At 37.6% G+C, this 16,152-nt stretch overlaps 2 protein-coding genes across 2 annotated transcripts in view; one reads left to right on the top strand and one right to left on the bottom strand.

Moving 5' to 3' along the window:
* The first annotated feature begins 2,463 nt into the window (after positions 1-2,463).
* Positions 2,464-9,819, top strand: Taf8 (TBP-associated factor 8). Its single transcript, XM_067114932.1, has 6 exons — positions 2,464-2,743; positions 4,542-4,663; positions 5,691-5,845; positions 6,669-6,826; positions 8,607-8,740; positions 9,308-9,819. The coding sequence occupies exons 1-6, from the start codon at positions 2,587-2,589 to the stop codon at positions 9,401-9,403; spliced, it is 822 nt and encodes a 273-aa protein (XP_066971033.1). The 5' UTR covers positions 2,464-2,586; the 3' UTR covers positions 9,404-9,819.
* Positions 9,820-10,522: 703 nt separating this feature from the next.
* Rpn9 (regulatory particle non-ATPase 9) overlaps positions 10,523-16,152 on the bottom strand; it is an 8,497-nt gene continuing 2,867 nt past the window's right edge. The window contains exons 2-8 of the mRNA XM_067114931.1: positions 15,387-15,500; positions 14,659-14,809; positions 14,064-14,167; positions 13,167-13,353; positions 12,524-12,712; positions 12,178-12,375; positions 10,523-10,970 (exon numbers count right to left, since the gene is read on the bottom strand). Of these exons, the coding sequence (XP_066971032.1) occupies positions 10,872-10,970; positions 12,178-12,375; positions 12,524-12,712; positions 13,167-13,353; positions 14,064-14,167; positions 14,659-14,809; positions 15,387-15,500 (1,042 nt within the window). The 3' untranslated portion in view covers positions 10,523-10,871. The remainder of the gene's footprint in view (positions 10,971-12,177; positions 12,376-12,523; positions 12,713-13,166; positions 13,354-14,063; positions 14,168-14,658; positions 14,810-15,386; positions 15,501-16,152) is intronic.

The raw sequence follows: 16,152 nt of genomic DNA, 5'->3' as shown, positions 1-16,152 counted from the left end.
CAATTAAGATAAAAATAATTAAGATTACTATCTATTACTTAAATTTCATCTATAAATAAGCTATAAATGCTAATCTAGATGATTAATATAAGCAAAATTTGTTATAGCCGAGGAATCCGGCTTCTGTGTATTGCCAAAGTTTATTTATCAAAATTCTTAATATGAAATTATGATTTCCATAAATATTTCATTTATAGACATCAATTAACTTAAAATCTAGTAAACTATATTAATTTATATTAAAATTTTCCATTTATCTATTTTTAAACTCAAAATTGACTTTGGTCAGAAAAGTTTTTCTAGTGTCTATGACGTCGTCATAAGTATGACGTTAACATTAGACTAATTTAAATGAGTACAGAGAAGCATTAAATTTTTTTGTGATCCGTTCTTACTTGAAGATTTTAGTATCTAAGTGGACTGCACTCTGGTTCTTGGGCCCGCGATGTTCCATTATTTTTACTAAAGATCTTTCCTTATCTTTTTAATATACATTTATCCACTGGGGACTTTTGCACTAGAGTATGTGGTCTGCTGTTTCTTCTTCCCAACATAATTCACAGCTCATGACATCATTTTTTCCTTTTAAAGTTGTTTTAGTTCCAGCATATATTTCAAGCCTTCGTTGTTATTACTGCCTTTCTTGTACTTGTACCATTTCTATTCTTTTCAATTTCCTTGGCATTATTAATTCCTTTGTCTTCCACAAGTCTCAAGTTTTCCCTTTCTTTATTCTCATCCATGTAGACCTGGGTCTTCCAACTCTCCTGGTGCCCACAGGAGCCCAGCTGACAGCATCACATACCTTTCTCATACACCATTTCCATCTCCCTTCCATTATTATCTCATCTGTAAGGGAAATTTCCTGAACATCCCTTCAAGGTATCGGTTTTTGTGTCTCCTACCATTGTCTGGCAGCATCTTTACCCAAGATGAAAATGAAATTACTTTCTAACTGACATTTTGCACATTATTTTGTTTCTAAATATTCAAAGGGTTCATTCTAAGATGAAAATAAAGCGATAAAATATAAACGGTTATCGAATCCATTCTTATTTCTGTAATGAAGAAGAAGACTGAAGACTTTTGTTATGCAGACGAACTCCGGCAGTATAGCCCGATAATCGGTTAAGTATTCCTAGGTTTATCTTATATTTCATCTAAGCTATAGTCTTTCATCAAGCCAATTACTTATTTTAAATTTAAATTTTTAATTTCTTGTTTTTTATATTATAATATTCATAATTTAAACATTTCAAATTCCCCAAAACATACATAGATGTTTCTCGACTGTCCAGTGGCGCTCATTCAAAAACGCTAATTACCACCTCATAATCTAATCAAATAATAATATAAAATCATGCGATACCACCTCTACAGGGAAAGTGTCTTCGAATTTTGAATATTTTTCATCATTAACTTTGAACACATGACAACGATATCACGACGCCAGAATTATTGTAAACACAGGCCACCAACTATGATGGCTTTACGGAAAAATAATTTTTTCTGGTATATGTGCAAAATAATGGTATGGAGATTGTTTATGTCTATAATTAAGGCAAATCTTTTCTGTTTAATGTAATGGAACGAAAAATTTCTTTTCTCAATTGTATAAAGACATGTTTATAATGGGGTTTAACTAGACCCTACAGAGGACCTTTCCTTGTGCTGGAAAGGAACAAGAAGGCATTCCGAGTAGCCATCCACGGGCGGGAAGACTGGATATCTATAGATCGTCTCAAACCCGCATTCCTGGAGGAGGACGTCGGATGCGGACCCCAAAGCCACCCGAGGGGTGTGGCACCCCCTCGGACAGCCCCGTGCACAGGAACACATGAAAGTGGAAGATTTAAAACTATAAGAACGGTGTAACAACCATAGGGAAAATGATTAAAAGAAGTGATTAAATGTTGAGTCCACAGTGCAAGGGGAAACAGAATTAAGCTAGACATTATTATTATTATTATTATTATTATTATTATTATTATTATTATTATTATTATTATTATTATTATTATTATTATTATTATTATTATTATTATTATTATTATTATTATTATTATTATTATTATTATTATTATTATTATTATTATTCATTGAACATGAACCCTATTCATATGGATGAATAAAGGGTCATTGACTTGAAATTCAATCTTCTGATGAATAAGAGAGAAGAGATCAGTTTTCATAAAAGAAATGAATGAATTAACAAATCAATAAATAAATATATCGAACAGGAAAAATTTAATTATAATACAAATAAAAACTTATATTTTTTCTGTTTACAGCTCTGATTAGAGAATAAAGATGGCAGAAAATGGTTTTCAATAGTATAAGGAACTATAAGAAATTTAAACTGAAATAAGTAATAGGATCTTCATCTTCTTAATATAATAATAATAATAATGATAGCATCGCCAAATTCGAAAGAACAGGGAGCCGTTACAAAGGTAACACTCACTTATTACTACTACAACTACTGACAAGCCACAACAAGTATCCAACGCCTGTGGGACTTTAAAAAGTCGTCCTTTTTCGTCTGTTCACTCAATATATGACCGTGGAAGTCTAGAATCAGAGAAAATGGCGATGATTGCCCCCGGAGTCACGGAAACCGGAACCAGTTCCAACCCGAGGAGGAAGATCCTGACGTCCGTCGTCTGCGCCGTCCTTCAGGAGTCTGGGTTCCAGTCCGGGGACAAGGCCGCCGTTGGGACGCTCGTCGAGATGCTGATGAGCTGTGAGTATATTTCCCCCGGGAGGGGCGTTGTTGGGGGGAAGGGAAGGGGAGGAAGGCGCCGTTGGGACCCAAGTCGAGATGCTGAAGAGCTGCGAGTATATTCCCCCAGGGGGGCGTTGTGGGGCGGGGGGTAAGGGAAGGGAGACAAGACCACCTTTGGGACGCTCGTTGAGATGCTGACGAGCTGTGAGTATATTTCCCCAGGGGGACGTTGGGGAGGGGAAGGGAAGGGGGCAGAGGCGCCGTTGGGACGCTCGTCAAGATGCTGACAAGCTGTGAGTATATTCCCTCCGGGGGGTCATTGTTGGGGGAAGGGAAGGGGACGAAGGCGCCGTTGGGACCCAAGTCGAGATGCTGAAGAGCTGTGAGTATATTCCCCCAGGGGGCCGTTGGGGATGGGGGGAAGGGAACGGGGCCAAGGCCGCCATTGGGACTCTCGTCGAGATGCTGACGAGCTGTGAGTATATTCCCAGAGGGAGGCGTTGGTGAGGGAAAGGGAAGGGGGCAGAGGCGCCGTTGGGACGCTCGTCAAGAAGCTGATGAGCTGTGAGTATATTCCCCCAGGGGAGCGTTGGGGAGGGGAAGGGAAGGGGGCAGAGGCGCCGTTGGGACGCTATTTGAGATGCTGACAAGCTGTGAGTATATTCTCCTGGGGAGCATGAGGGATGAAGGGGAAAGGGACAAGGCTGCTGTTGGGACGCTTGTCGAGATGCTGACGAGCTGTATGTTCCCCCGGGGGGCAAGGGGGGGAAAGGAATTAATGCAGAGTAGGGGTGTCCAGGGTATTTCAGAGGGAATGTGACATGACCAGACGAAGCTTGACCTAACCTAATTTTGGACGCTGTGTCCTAACCTGGCTATGGAGGGGGGATGGGGGTGTCACCCCTCCCTCCCTGAAGGCCTCCCAAGTAATTCACGACCCCCTAACCTAACATGCTGGGGGTGCTTGGATCCCCCTCAAGTAATTTGTGACCCCCTACTCTTCATACTACCCCATCATAACCTAACCTGGATGGCATGTCCTAACCTGGCCAGGGGGTTCTTTGCACTCCCTGGACCCACCAATTAGTGACCCCCTTCTCTGCTTACTACCCCACCCTAACCTTGGATGCCATGTCCTAACCAGGCCGGAGGAGGGGGAGGGGACCCCCCCCTAGTCTGCGTATTTTCCCAGTCTCCTGTAAACTAAGCTTTGGTGCTGTGCCCTAACCTGGCCAGGAGGGCTTCAACCCTTCCCCTGGACCCCTTAAAGTAATTCGTAATCCCCTACTCTGCATACTGTACTACCCTCCGGGGGTAATTTTTTATGAGACGCGTGAGATCATCCAAACTAGCATTACCTAAGTACCCCAGGTCATATTAGGCTGACAGGGCTTGGTTAGCTTAACCAAGTGCACTTACAGGCCTGGGGTGACCAGCCTTCCAATGACGACCGCTCGCTAATGAGTAACAAGTGACTACAATATTATTTGACTTCATACCATTGTCTCATTTTGGGGCAAACTAGAGAAAATGGCTAATGTGGGTTGGTTCCTGCCAGTTGGCAGCCGGTATATTTACTGCCTTTTAATTGATTTTGTTTGTGGTTGTGATATTTACCATCTTTATGCCCCATTTTATGTTTTTAAATTCATCTCCAAGGTTTACAGTTTCCAAATTCTCATTGCCTGTGGGAATGACTTTGTCATGTTTGGCCATCATAAAGCTCTGTTAATTAGACTATTCACATAATGAATAGTTGATACAGTACTACAAATTTCTTTGTGCTATATTTCTGACACAATAACTTACTTTTCAGTCCTGTGTGAGGCTGGCCGCAGTAGCAAAACCTTCTGTGAACTAGCATATCGGACAGAGCCAGTTGTAGCAGACGTTTTGCTTGCATTGACAGAAATGGGATTTTCCATTGAAGGGCTTCAGGTATGTATTCTTTTCATGTCGAGTTGCTAAACGTTTAACTAACTGCACATCTGAATTTGTATCTGTTTATAAATTTATAAAATCAGGTTTGTATATCTAGGAAAAACTTAATTTACATGAAAAAATTGCAATTCTCAAATAATTATAAAAATATTATGCAGTTTTGGGTATATCTGCAGTTACTGGGCCTTGATTGTTGAATTATTGCCACTCATAATTTTCATTTTGTTTTTCATCCCTCTTCCCTATTTCATTGTATGGTGTTCTTGATCCATATGTTGTACATACGGTAGATATTCCTCCTGAAGGTTGATCCACATTTTCTTTTCCATTTGAGTAGAAGGAAGAAATGTTCATTTGATAACACTTTCTGTTAGTGCAAGTCATGTTGGAGGAGTGGATCTATTTTGCGTAGGAAGGCCTAGAATCCTTACCCGTATAAGGGACCCATTGAGACACAGCATGAGATCACAGTGGCTTCCGAGCCAGAGAGATATGTGGTCACTTTCTTCCCCATCCATTCTTGTTTAGAATACTGTTACCTTATTAGAAGTGCTAGCAGCAAAATGCAACTTTCACATCGTAATGGATGCATGCCTCGCCATTTCCAAGGCCTTAGCTTTTTAAATGGTTCCATATCACCTGGATTTGCTTACACACCCTTCTTTGCAGCAGTCTTCCTCTAACAGACCATTTTCACAGAGGTCATTATCGTGACTTGGTTTCTGTTATTTCGGGTGATGTGAATAATGGGTTTTTAAGCTCTCAAGCCCACTCATATGTCTCAGCCATAATCTAGGCTAGATAAGAAGTGAGATTCTTGTTTCGCTGCAGCCCTAGATAAGTAGTTTGGCATGCATGGTGCTACCAGCTACCAGACGATCTCTATATGTTCATCAGTGGAGGGTCTGGGTTTGATCAAAAAAATCAACATTTTATGAAAAATGTGATTATTTAAAATCTGATTTTGTAATTGGCTTTGTAAAGGTTCAGTCAGTGACTAAAACTTATCTGAATGCCCCATTAGGCCTACAAAAATCGCCAAAACAGGGTTGTCATATCAGCTCCAACACAGCAAGTAGATTTAAAGCAGCATAATGTTTTGCAAGTCGGAGATAAAAAACCTCATTCTGCACATATTCCTGACCATCTCCCCACTTTTCCAGATACACACACATACTGGTAAGTGACTAACTGTATTTTCTCTGTTTCTACAAAATCCTGAACATTGTTTTCCATGTGCTGTATATTTTGACTTCTTGAGATCAGGGGAACAAGCACCCATTCCTCTGTCAGTTAACTTTGGAGAATGCTGAACTCTTATCTGTTATGGTCAGATTTTTAAGTCTTTCTCATTGTTTCACTTTCCATCCACTTATTTTTCATAGTATTTAGAAGAATTTTTACATTCATTGATTCACTTTCCATCCACTTATTTTTCATAGTAGTTGACGGAATTCTTGTATCATTTCTTTTTAGATAAACATTTTTTATTACAGTGAAATTTTCTATTAAATGTAATGATTAAATGTCATGATTATAATCTTGCAATACTGGACAGTTGGGTGCGCATCAAAAGCATATTTTAGGCCTACCTAGTGTATTTTTCCAGGCACCAGACTCCTTTTACAAGTTCTCTTTATAAACACAAAACTCATGAGTAGAAGTGTAAGATCAACGGCATTGACAGCACAACTCTACAGGGATGTTATCAACAGGGTGGTAGTCATGTTGACGGATGAGTTTTATCCCAATTATTGCAGTACAGAAAGAAACATTTAGACTTGGGTAGACTTATTGAAAGGAGAAAAACATACTCTCACTTAATTTGAAGAACTATGAAAATAAAATAATGATAGCTCAAAGTTGAATGGCCATTTTGCCTAGAAAATTTTAAAATTGCTGTACATTTTAATAAGTATGGTATGCAGTGTTAGGATAATATTAATTTATTGTTCTTACCAGAAAAATTGTCATGGCACTAATTACTCATTTTATTTTTCAGTTTTTCACATACATACAAACAGCCTGTCACTGAATACGAAGCCATCAGAGAGAAGGCAGCAGCCCAAAAGAGGGATATTGAGAGAGCTCTAACAAAGTTTGCAGCGAAGACACGAGAAACCCAGAATTTATTTATCACCGATGATAAGGAGTTTTTACGTAGGTGCTTTCTTGCAGTGACGTATTTGGTGCCTTTGTTTGAATGGTCTTTTGTAAGCCCTGAATTGCTGTCACAGTATTTCAGCTTCAGTTTATGCATTATTTCTTTGTTTTCATGTTATGAACTGGTAATTTTGCTTGCTTTAGTCAGTCATATATTGGAGAGGAAGTAATGTTGTCTTTTTTCAGACAAAATTTTTTTTCATACAAAGACGTTACTAATTATTAGCCAACTTTGTAGTCGGTAGAATGAATGACACTTCATACCCATTTAAAAAAATCTTTCTTCCATCTCAGCCCAATTTTTTCATAATAAAATTTATGAGAAATGAAAAGTCATAGTTAGGCAATTCCTCCGATAAGAAATTTAATGAATCATCCACTGGAACTTTCGTACGTAATGAGACAATATCGAAACTGACAATTTTAAACTTAAATGTTACATTAATATTGCTAGGTTTGTCTTCAAAATTATCATTATTCCTAATATCACACCATGATATTGTACTATCAACCGGCATAGGTACCTGAAATAGCCACTTTGACAGTTTTTAAGACAACAGCAAAATGTGAAATAACAACCCCTTGTAGTACTCCAGGTTTTAATGCAAATTCACTTGACAACACCCCACCAACATTAACTTTGTTCATGGATAATTTCAATCAACTTTACATACACAGTGGGAATGCCATAGTGATGCAAGTGTTTCTTGCCCTGTGAGAGCTAAATAAATTAGCTCAGTGGTCTGGTTAAACTATAATAGACTTGCATAACATTGGTCCATAATATTCATTAATATTGCAGTAGAGTTTTATCTCTATACGACTGTATTTTGAAACCACTGGGTTACATTTTAGGGGAGGCTCACACATTCAGGTTTTTATCAATGTCGTTTTTTTTTTTTTATACCAAGACACATTCTGTCACTCAGCCTATCTCAGATATTATTAATTTTGCATTTTATGAACTTGCACATCATGAGAACAGATTGTCTATGCCGTAATGTAATAGTTACCATAATTGATCATGCAAGATTTATAAGAAAGAGATTGCTAGCTAAGCACTGATTAAAGACAAAATTCTAAACTGTTTCAAAGTGCAAAATAAGGGATGGTGGAGAGATCATCATGACTGGACACATCCAGGTAAAACAAACACCTGGGATTAAAATAAAGATATACATCACAAATATGCATTGCATTGTAAAAGCAGCTGCAGTTTTGTACGTGTTTTGTAAATATACGAGGCCTCAGCTTGAGTTAGTCTAGCCTACCAAAGCTATATGAAATCCAGTTACCTTTACTATGAAGTGAACCTGCTGATGCTGTCCACAGACCCAAATTGAAAATCTTAACTGTTTTCTTATTGAGCTGATCACAGGGCACAAAGGAAAAATTATGTAAGTGGAAAGGAGAATGAAATATATTGGAAATCATCTGTGACAAGCCTGCAAATCACAGGGAGCTATATTTAGCAATACAATTATTCACTGGGAAGGGGTCTTTGGGAACTCATTTGCATAGGCCACCATACCTGAACCACTGATTGTTGGATGCGTCTGGAACTTTTCCTGATGCACAGTCTTGGATGTGGTAAAACAGGGTTTCTAAATGTGGATCAATAATACGACTAATTGAATTTTACGATTGCATACAAATCTTGCCCCAGTTTTGCTACATTTTTGTGTTCTTGGCATGTTTAAGATCATTGCACTGCTTGGCCAATAACTGGAAAAATTACTATTAAAATATTTTTAAATTCCCATGTTTTTCTTAACAGTTGTGAAAGTCGAACCAAATCCCAAGCCTTACTTGGATGCATTGATGCCAAGAGATCAGGTCTTTGAGGAGGAAGAGGAAAACACAAGAAGAAAGAGGAGAAAAGCAATGAATGACGAAGAGGAGTTACAAAAGGTAGGTTTACATTGGATTTGTGAAAAGGATTTGTAATGCATTTCAGCTGGATTTTCCTTGATTATTATAGGAACCACTGAGTGGGCCTATGTATATTCTAGCTACAAAGGGTTGAGACTTTCCTATAATTAGTGGCTTTGACATGTTTCCTGACTTGTATCATGAAGTATCCATTGTTGCTAGAACTAGTGACGTAATGTTATACGTCGCTTTACTGGCCAACTGTTCCTCGTACCTTCTCTTCACGTCCAAACTATCGTAGCCTTGGAGATTAGTCTTTTTCTCTTTTTTTTTTTTATTACATCCCTGCTATTACCTTTGAAGTAGTCATTATGACCACAAAACCACCAGCCTTACAAAGACCAAACCATTCCAGGATGAACTCACAAGTTAGCGTAATTTGTGCCTTTGACTTACAACACACCACAAGTTATTTTTAACTTTCTGAAGAAACTTTTGGCATCCCTTTGAAAGTTTGAGCTCTTGAAAGAACTTATAACTTCATTGCATCAACATTATTGAACATACAGTTTGTTTTCATTGAATACTGTCATCTTGATGTTTCAGGAAAAGGACAAGCTCAACGAATCACAGGATGCTGAACTGGATAATCCTTACCTCAGACCTGTCAAGATGCCTCGGAAACCCAAAGTCAAGAAATGAAGGAACCTTTGTTACTTGGATGACTGAAGTGATAGAAACCCATAGAAAATTTCACATTGTTTTTCATAGTATGAAGTATTTCTTAGAACATTAGCAGCTGCTCTAGGAGCAAGTCTGTGTTGGCACTGGGTCAACTTGATCTAACAACAAAGTTAAAAACATTTTCTCTTAAATGACAATTCTGTTTTTAAAATTGAAAAAGGAAATTTGATATTTCTTTCATCATAGGTAGAAAAATGGTTTGGAACATTACCAAATTTTATATACTTTTTCTTGAACTTAGCCTCAATGTTAGCCCCAGATTTTTTAAAATATAATGGACTGTATTTATTCTGTAGTCACCTGGTACTTGATAAATATATCTTTCTACACAAAACTGTATCTTTTTCCGAGAAGAAATGCCTTATCCTCTCTGCTGTTTGCATTTACTTTTTATACCAACACATCCCAAAACACTGCAGCGAGTCAATCAGTGTCAGTGAACTGGCTGTCAAAGTCTTACCTTAGGCAAATCAAGCGACAAAGCTACATAAAGAACCTGTGTATACTGCCATTGTGTTGGTCCAAGTTCTCATGCATCTTGTCTCTGTTTGTTTACCAGAATCTCTTCCTGTATTCCATCAATGATATCCATTTGTTATTACTAATATTCAACTATCAATGCAACATTTATATCAACAAACTGTACAATATCTTCTTGAGCAATTCCTAATAATCCCAGCTCATGTATACGACAGGCAGCCTCCACAGCCTCTCTGAAGCCATCAGTTAACACAACTCATGCAGCAAAGGGAGATGTTGGGTAGGAATTTTCTACACCCATGCTCAATCATATGCGGTTACTCTACACCAGGCCTTCAAGGCATTGTTTACTTATTTCTTGTGGTTCAAGGTCTTCCAGAACTCCTTCAGCCTCCTGATGTAAGTTTCTTAGCATCTTCCAACAGTCTTTGCCAGAATAGTCAACTCCCTGTTGTGTACCTTAAATGCATCTGGCAGTGTTGCAGAACAGTAAAAAAAAAAACCTGAGGCAAGTGACTGTTTCTTGAAACAAATCTTCATGTAACCATGGTAATTATTTTTTTTTGCACCAAACACTAGAACAAATTAGACAATGACTCAAAAGAATTTTTCCTTCTTTATTCATTTCTTTACAAAATGTTAATATAAGCTTAACATTAAATACACTCATACTTTACAGTCAAGATGAAATTATTTCTTGCTGGTGAAGATACAGTACAGAGCCCTCGCCAAAGTAAGAAGGGTTATGCAACCCTACAGAGCATGAAATGCAGTATTTTCATTGAAAGTACAAAAAGCATAACTGAAGTAGAGATATATAAATATTCATATAACAAAAAACCAGAAAAGATTAATATATTTTCTTTTTAATTGTACTGTTTTCCTTTCACATCCACAACTACTCACGACTTTTTTACCCCAAGCCAAGTATGCGATAAAAATCTAATTATAAAGTAAGGATACTGCTTGCCTGCTCTTGCAGCAAGTTCTGCATACTATTGACATCCTTGCACCATTCTGTCAGCCTCTCCATCATCAACGCCAACTGAAAGAAATGATATTTTAATGATAAAGAAATACATTTTAGCAGTTAATATCTGCAGGTAAGTCTCATGAACAAAATACATTTTACAGTTAATACGGTGACATATTTCATGCATACATCTTGCTGAGTTTATTCAAAACTCTTCCTCAACTGAAAGAAACACATTTTAACTAATGTGGTGACTGATATTTCATGCATATGTCTTGCTGAATTTATTCAAAACTCTTCCTCGACTGCTTGTGAAAGTCCGCAACATTCCATTCCTCTATGACATAAAAAAAAGAATGAATACTGAACCATTTCACTTCCTGGATAATCACAACAGTAACTACAACACTGAAGATAATGAGAGGATTCTTATTTTAGTTTCATACTCTCAACAGCTGGAGCTGGGAGTCAAAGTTCTATAGGAATGGAACATAAAATTTTGGTCAAATGCCAAGCACTGGGACCTACGAGGTCATTCAGCACTGCAATAGAAACAGTAAAAGGATTTGAAAGGGAGGAAAACCTCGGAGTTTCACTAAGAAAACTCGGAGTTTCACTATGAAAGAATTGTTAGGTGAGGGTGGGAAGTAAGATGGAAGAGAGTATGAACAGAGGTACAGTAAAAGGAATGAAAGAAGTTGTAGCTAAGTTGTAGCTAAGGTCCGAGTGGATGCAGCAAAGAATCTTGTGTAATACCTGCAACGCACCGTATGAGGTGCACTGACAGAATTACCTCCGTATGGGATAAAAGTTCTATATAAAATACAGCAGTGTAATCAGAAAGTGTGTGGCACATTTAGTTACAATGTGTAATAAGACCTTATTACTGGAACTGATTTGGGAAATGGGTAAGGATCAATCCTTTCTGTGTGCAACAAAAAGAAAATAAATTTGATGGCCTGTAAGGGTTACAAAATGTGCTTAAATTACTTGCATCCTTGACTGGGATCAAACAAATGATTTCTTGCTTTTAAGACACAAGTGTTGTACTGCTTAATCATGTTAAAAGAGAGGATTTACTTTGACACAGAGAAAGGTTAAAAAGTCCTGTTTATTCCCACAGATTTACCATGCACATTTCATAACGTTCAAACATACATCCAAAGTATCTGAGTATATGCTTAAAAACCATTTGCTCTTGAAAATTTACTAAATTCTAACAAAACAAATGTTTGTCCGGTCTCACTGAGCTTAACTTATAACATACAAAATAACAAACCTGTTTTTTGTCCAAGACTCTGGGTTGTACCCAGGTAATGTTGACTTTGTTGTCGACCTGATCAATAGTGCCGCGAACAAGGCCCAGTGACAGAGCACGCATGACCATGACTTCTACCTGGTTTTCTGGCAGCCCAGTTTCCTTGGCAATTTCAGCGAATGTTAACTGACGGTCCCAAGCTTTGCGTTGGAATGTCATCTGAAATATTCAACGATTGAGTTCAACTTGATTTTATAGCCATTTGTTCCACACAATTCAGTAGAAAAACCTTATTCCATTTTCAAAAACACACTTAAAAAATACATTCAAAACTCAATTACTTTCAAAGAAGTGCCATTCCTCTTACCTCCATCAAACACAAAAGACGAATTTTCTCCCGAAGCTGATTTTCTTTGGTGACTAGGTCGAGCTGGGTGCTCCACTGCGGTCTCATGGATTCAAACTTACGAATATTTCCTTGGTTGAAAACCAGAAGCAACTCCAGTAACCATTCTGATGAGCTTCCCTTGAGTGTTTCTAGTATTGGATGTGCAAGCTGTATAATAATGGAAATATAACTAGATATCATTCTTGACCACTTAGAAAGACACTACATTTACATTACAATTGTATAATAGCTAAGCTAAACACTGAGTGACACTACTGAATGCTCATAGGCTGACCAAAAGGATTTATTTTAAACAAGGGGGGGACAGTTACCAAAAAAAAAAAAATGAAATTTGACACTTATGCAGAAAGATGCCTAAAGGAAGCTGCAAAATAACCTTGGTAATTTATATTGCACTGCACTCTACATTTTATATTTAACAACCCCTATACAAACTTCTCTGACAGGGAACTGCAATTTCATTGCACTGTCTAAGGAATCTGTCTGCCAAGTCATCGTCATAAGCAATTTTATGTCAAATCTTGAACTGAAAGAAAAATAAAAGTAACTTCAAACTCAGTATAAGTGAATCGAATTATCAGCTTTTTATGGACATACTTACAAGCTCTCCAAAGTTGTAAATCCCTTCGCCCAGAAGAGCAGCCAGGCCAAGATAAAACGCCTGCTTGCACCTGGTTTCATTGTCCAAGCCTTCACTGTCAGTGCAACCAAGATAGCGCAAAGCAGCTCTGTAGTAATCAGCATGTGCCCCACTTCGACAATACAATTCAGATGCAAGTAAGTAGAATCTGTAATGATACCAAGACAAAGTTAGATAACACCCATAGGGGGGGTAGGGTAACAAGTGTTCCTAACGCACTGCACTGTAGGCATTACTTGAGGTTTTTTGCAGCGTCCCTTCAGCCCCTAGCTGCAACCCCTTTCAATCCTTTGACTGTGCCTCCGTTCCCATTCTCTTTATTCCATCTTACTTTTCACCCTCTCCTAACAATTGTTTCATGGTGCAACTGCCTGGTTTTTCTCCTGCTACACCTTGAAACCTTCTTTACTCTCAACCTTTCAGCATTGAATGGCCCCAAAAGTCCCAGTGTTTGGCCTTGGCCTAAATTTTATATTCCAATCCAAAGTTAGATACTGCTACAGTACTAATGCATGTCTGAGAATTCCAAAATTAGGAGAATGACACTAAAGGTTGAAGGAAATTTGTCAGGAAGCCCTGTACATATGTGCAGAAGGAGTTCATATCATCATGTGGACGTTTCAGTGAGGGTAAATAACTCATGTAGCCAGGGCAAAAATTCGCTGCAAAAAACGTGCCTAAATTGATCATAAAACCCCTTAATCCAAGAGCATGATTTCAAGAAAATTTACCCAAAATAAGGTTACATTGATGTGGCCTTCCTGAAGCTTTCAACTTTACACTAAATAAATTACAGAAAAAAATACATCTCACTGCGATTTGAATTAAAAAGAAACAAGACTTCTTTCCCAAACTCACTTTCCATGTACTGCTGTGACGCCATCAACTTCATCCAACATTTTTTCAGTATCATCCAGAATCTTCTTGGTACGTGCCTGATCTTCCAAGCGGGTTAAGGTGATCTGAAAATGCACGATATTAATGTACTATGTTTTAAAGAACTACAGTCTTAGTTTTTGAAATGTAGAGTACATAACATCTGTTACCTATCAGTTCTCAAAGAGTGGAACCAGCCAAATACACTGCCCTTGACTTATGAAAACACTCAGCTTACATCCATTTACCATTATGTTCAAAAGTCTGATGAAATAATAGTAAAAAAATATTAAAAATGTAAAAATATGAAAATTACTCCATGAAACTTCCACTGAGAACTTATGGTTCTTCATGTATAATGACATAAAATTGGTCTTCCAGAAAGTAATCTCAATGGCCAGCAAAAACTAATACTGTATCGAATGACACACTCCAGGCTATCATTTTCAGAGTAACAATGCTTTCTTGAACTAAACATAAGTGCTTAAACCCAGAAAGAAAAATAAGATTTGGTGAAAATATCTTGTAAATATTTGCTAACACAAAGTATGCTCAGCAAAATGACATATTGCCTTACATTGGCTATTAGCACATTGCACAGAACTTTTGCTTCCTGGTGATCAACAACTCTTGGGGCAATCTTCTCGATGAATGTAATGGCTTCGTTTGGGTCTGCGTACTGCGTCACTACCTCTCCAGCCATTTGTGCAAGCGACAGTGGATTGATTCTGTAGAATGAGCAGAAAGAATGTTAAAAAACCTAACTGCACACCTGGAAAAAGTACTAAGACAAAATAACATGATTAAGGCTAAACAGTGCCTCAAGAGTATGGCGACAAATACATTGTACAGTCCACAAACATTAAGCTACAAATGTTCTTTAATTACTATTATTATCATTATTATTATTATTCAGAAGATAGACCCTATTCATATGGTGCAAGCCTACAGGGGCCATTGACTTGAAATTCAGTCTTCCACAGAATATGGTGTTCATTCGAAAGAAGTAACAGAAAATATATTGAGATCAGTTATTATAAAAACAGATAATTCAACAAATTAATAAACAAAATATAAGTAAATTATTAAAATACATGGAGAATTGTGTTAGAATTCGCTCTACTTTGGGCACATCACTGAAGGGGAGTTATAATTGATAAACAGTACCTGGAAGACTCAAATGCCTGACAGTAATGTATATCACACAAACAAATAAAGCTAAAAAACTAAATATATAACCACAAATTGTAAGACACAAAAGAGTAATAAATGAACATCAAATAAATACCTTCAACACAAACTTACTTGTTCTCCAATTCACTGATGAGGTTGTTGTAGAGTTGGATGAGCTCTGTTCCCTGCTGTAAGGCAGGATCTTTTACCAATGCCACAAGGGCCAAGGTTAACTGATGCCATAACCTAGAATAAAATAAAGACATGTAAGTTACTATATTGCTAAGTTAAAAGCAACTGAGATAACTAAAAAAGGACATCACATTAAATTATCTATAATAATAAAATCTGAGTGGATCTTGTTTGTCCTCTCCTGGGTGACAGTAGGGGAGACACGATAGCCACCCACCCCTTGCAAACCAGTTTGTCCACCCTGGGTGGGGGTGGGGTAGGTAGGGAAACGGGGGGGGAGACATCCATCCTCCTACTGCAAACATGTTTGTCCACCCCAGGTGGGTGTAGGGTAGGTAGGGGATCGGGAAGGTTGGAGAGACAGCAGCACCATTCCAGCACGCTACAAGCTCATGCATGAATAAACTTCAAAATGTTCATAATGGTGGCCCAAGTTTATTTGAAAAGACTAAGAATATTTTTTTTTACTCAATTTCAGCAATCAACTAAATTTAACTGATACCAAATCCTAAAGAAGGCACATGAAAAATAAGGGATTTCCAGAGAATATTAGCAATAACCCTAAGTATAAAAAAGTAAATGACTTTTATCTAATGGCCTTACGTCATATTATGTACATTGTTAAAATGTGCATGGACTTTTTTAACTTAAAGGTAACAATACTTTACTGCAGAATAATTTCTTTCCTCAATATACAATACAAAAT

The sequence above is a fragment of the Macrobrachium rosenbergii genome, chromosome 13 (genome assembly GCF_040412425.1).
Source record: "Macrobrachium rosenbergii isolate ZJJX-2024 chromosome 13, ASM4041242v1, whole genome shotgun sequence".
Lineage (NCBI taxonomy): Eukaryota > Metazoa > Arthropoda > Malacostraca > Decapoda > Palaemonidae > Macrobrachium > Macrobrachium rosenbergii.
Note: the sequence above shows the minus strand (reverse complement) of the source record. Positions and strands in the feature narration are given on the sequence as shown.

Excerpts from the sequence above, each read along its gene's own strand:
- Taf8 (XM_067114932.1), top strand. The coding sequence starts at position 2,587 with ATGGCGATGATTGCCCCCGGAGTCACGGAAACCGGAACCAGTTCCAAC. Across the intron at positions 4,664-5,690 it reads TTTCCATTGAAGGGCTTCAG|GCCTACAAAAATCGCCAAAA; the intron begins GTATGTATTCTT and ends ATGCCCCATTAG. Across the intron at positions 5,846-6,668 it reads CCAGATACACACACATACTG|TTTTTCACATACATACAAAC; the intron begins GTAAGTGACTAA and ends TTTATTTTTCAG.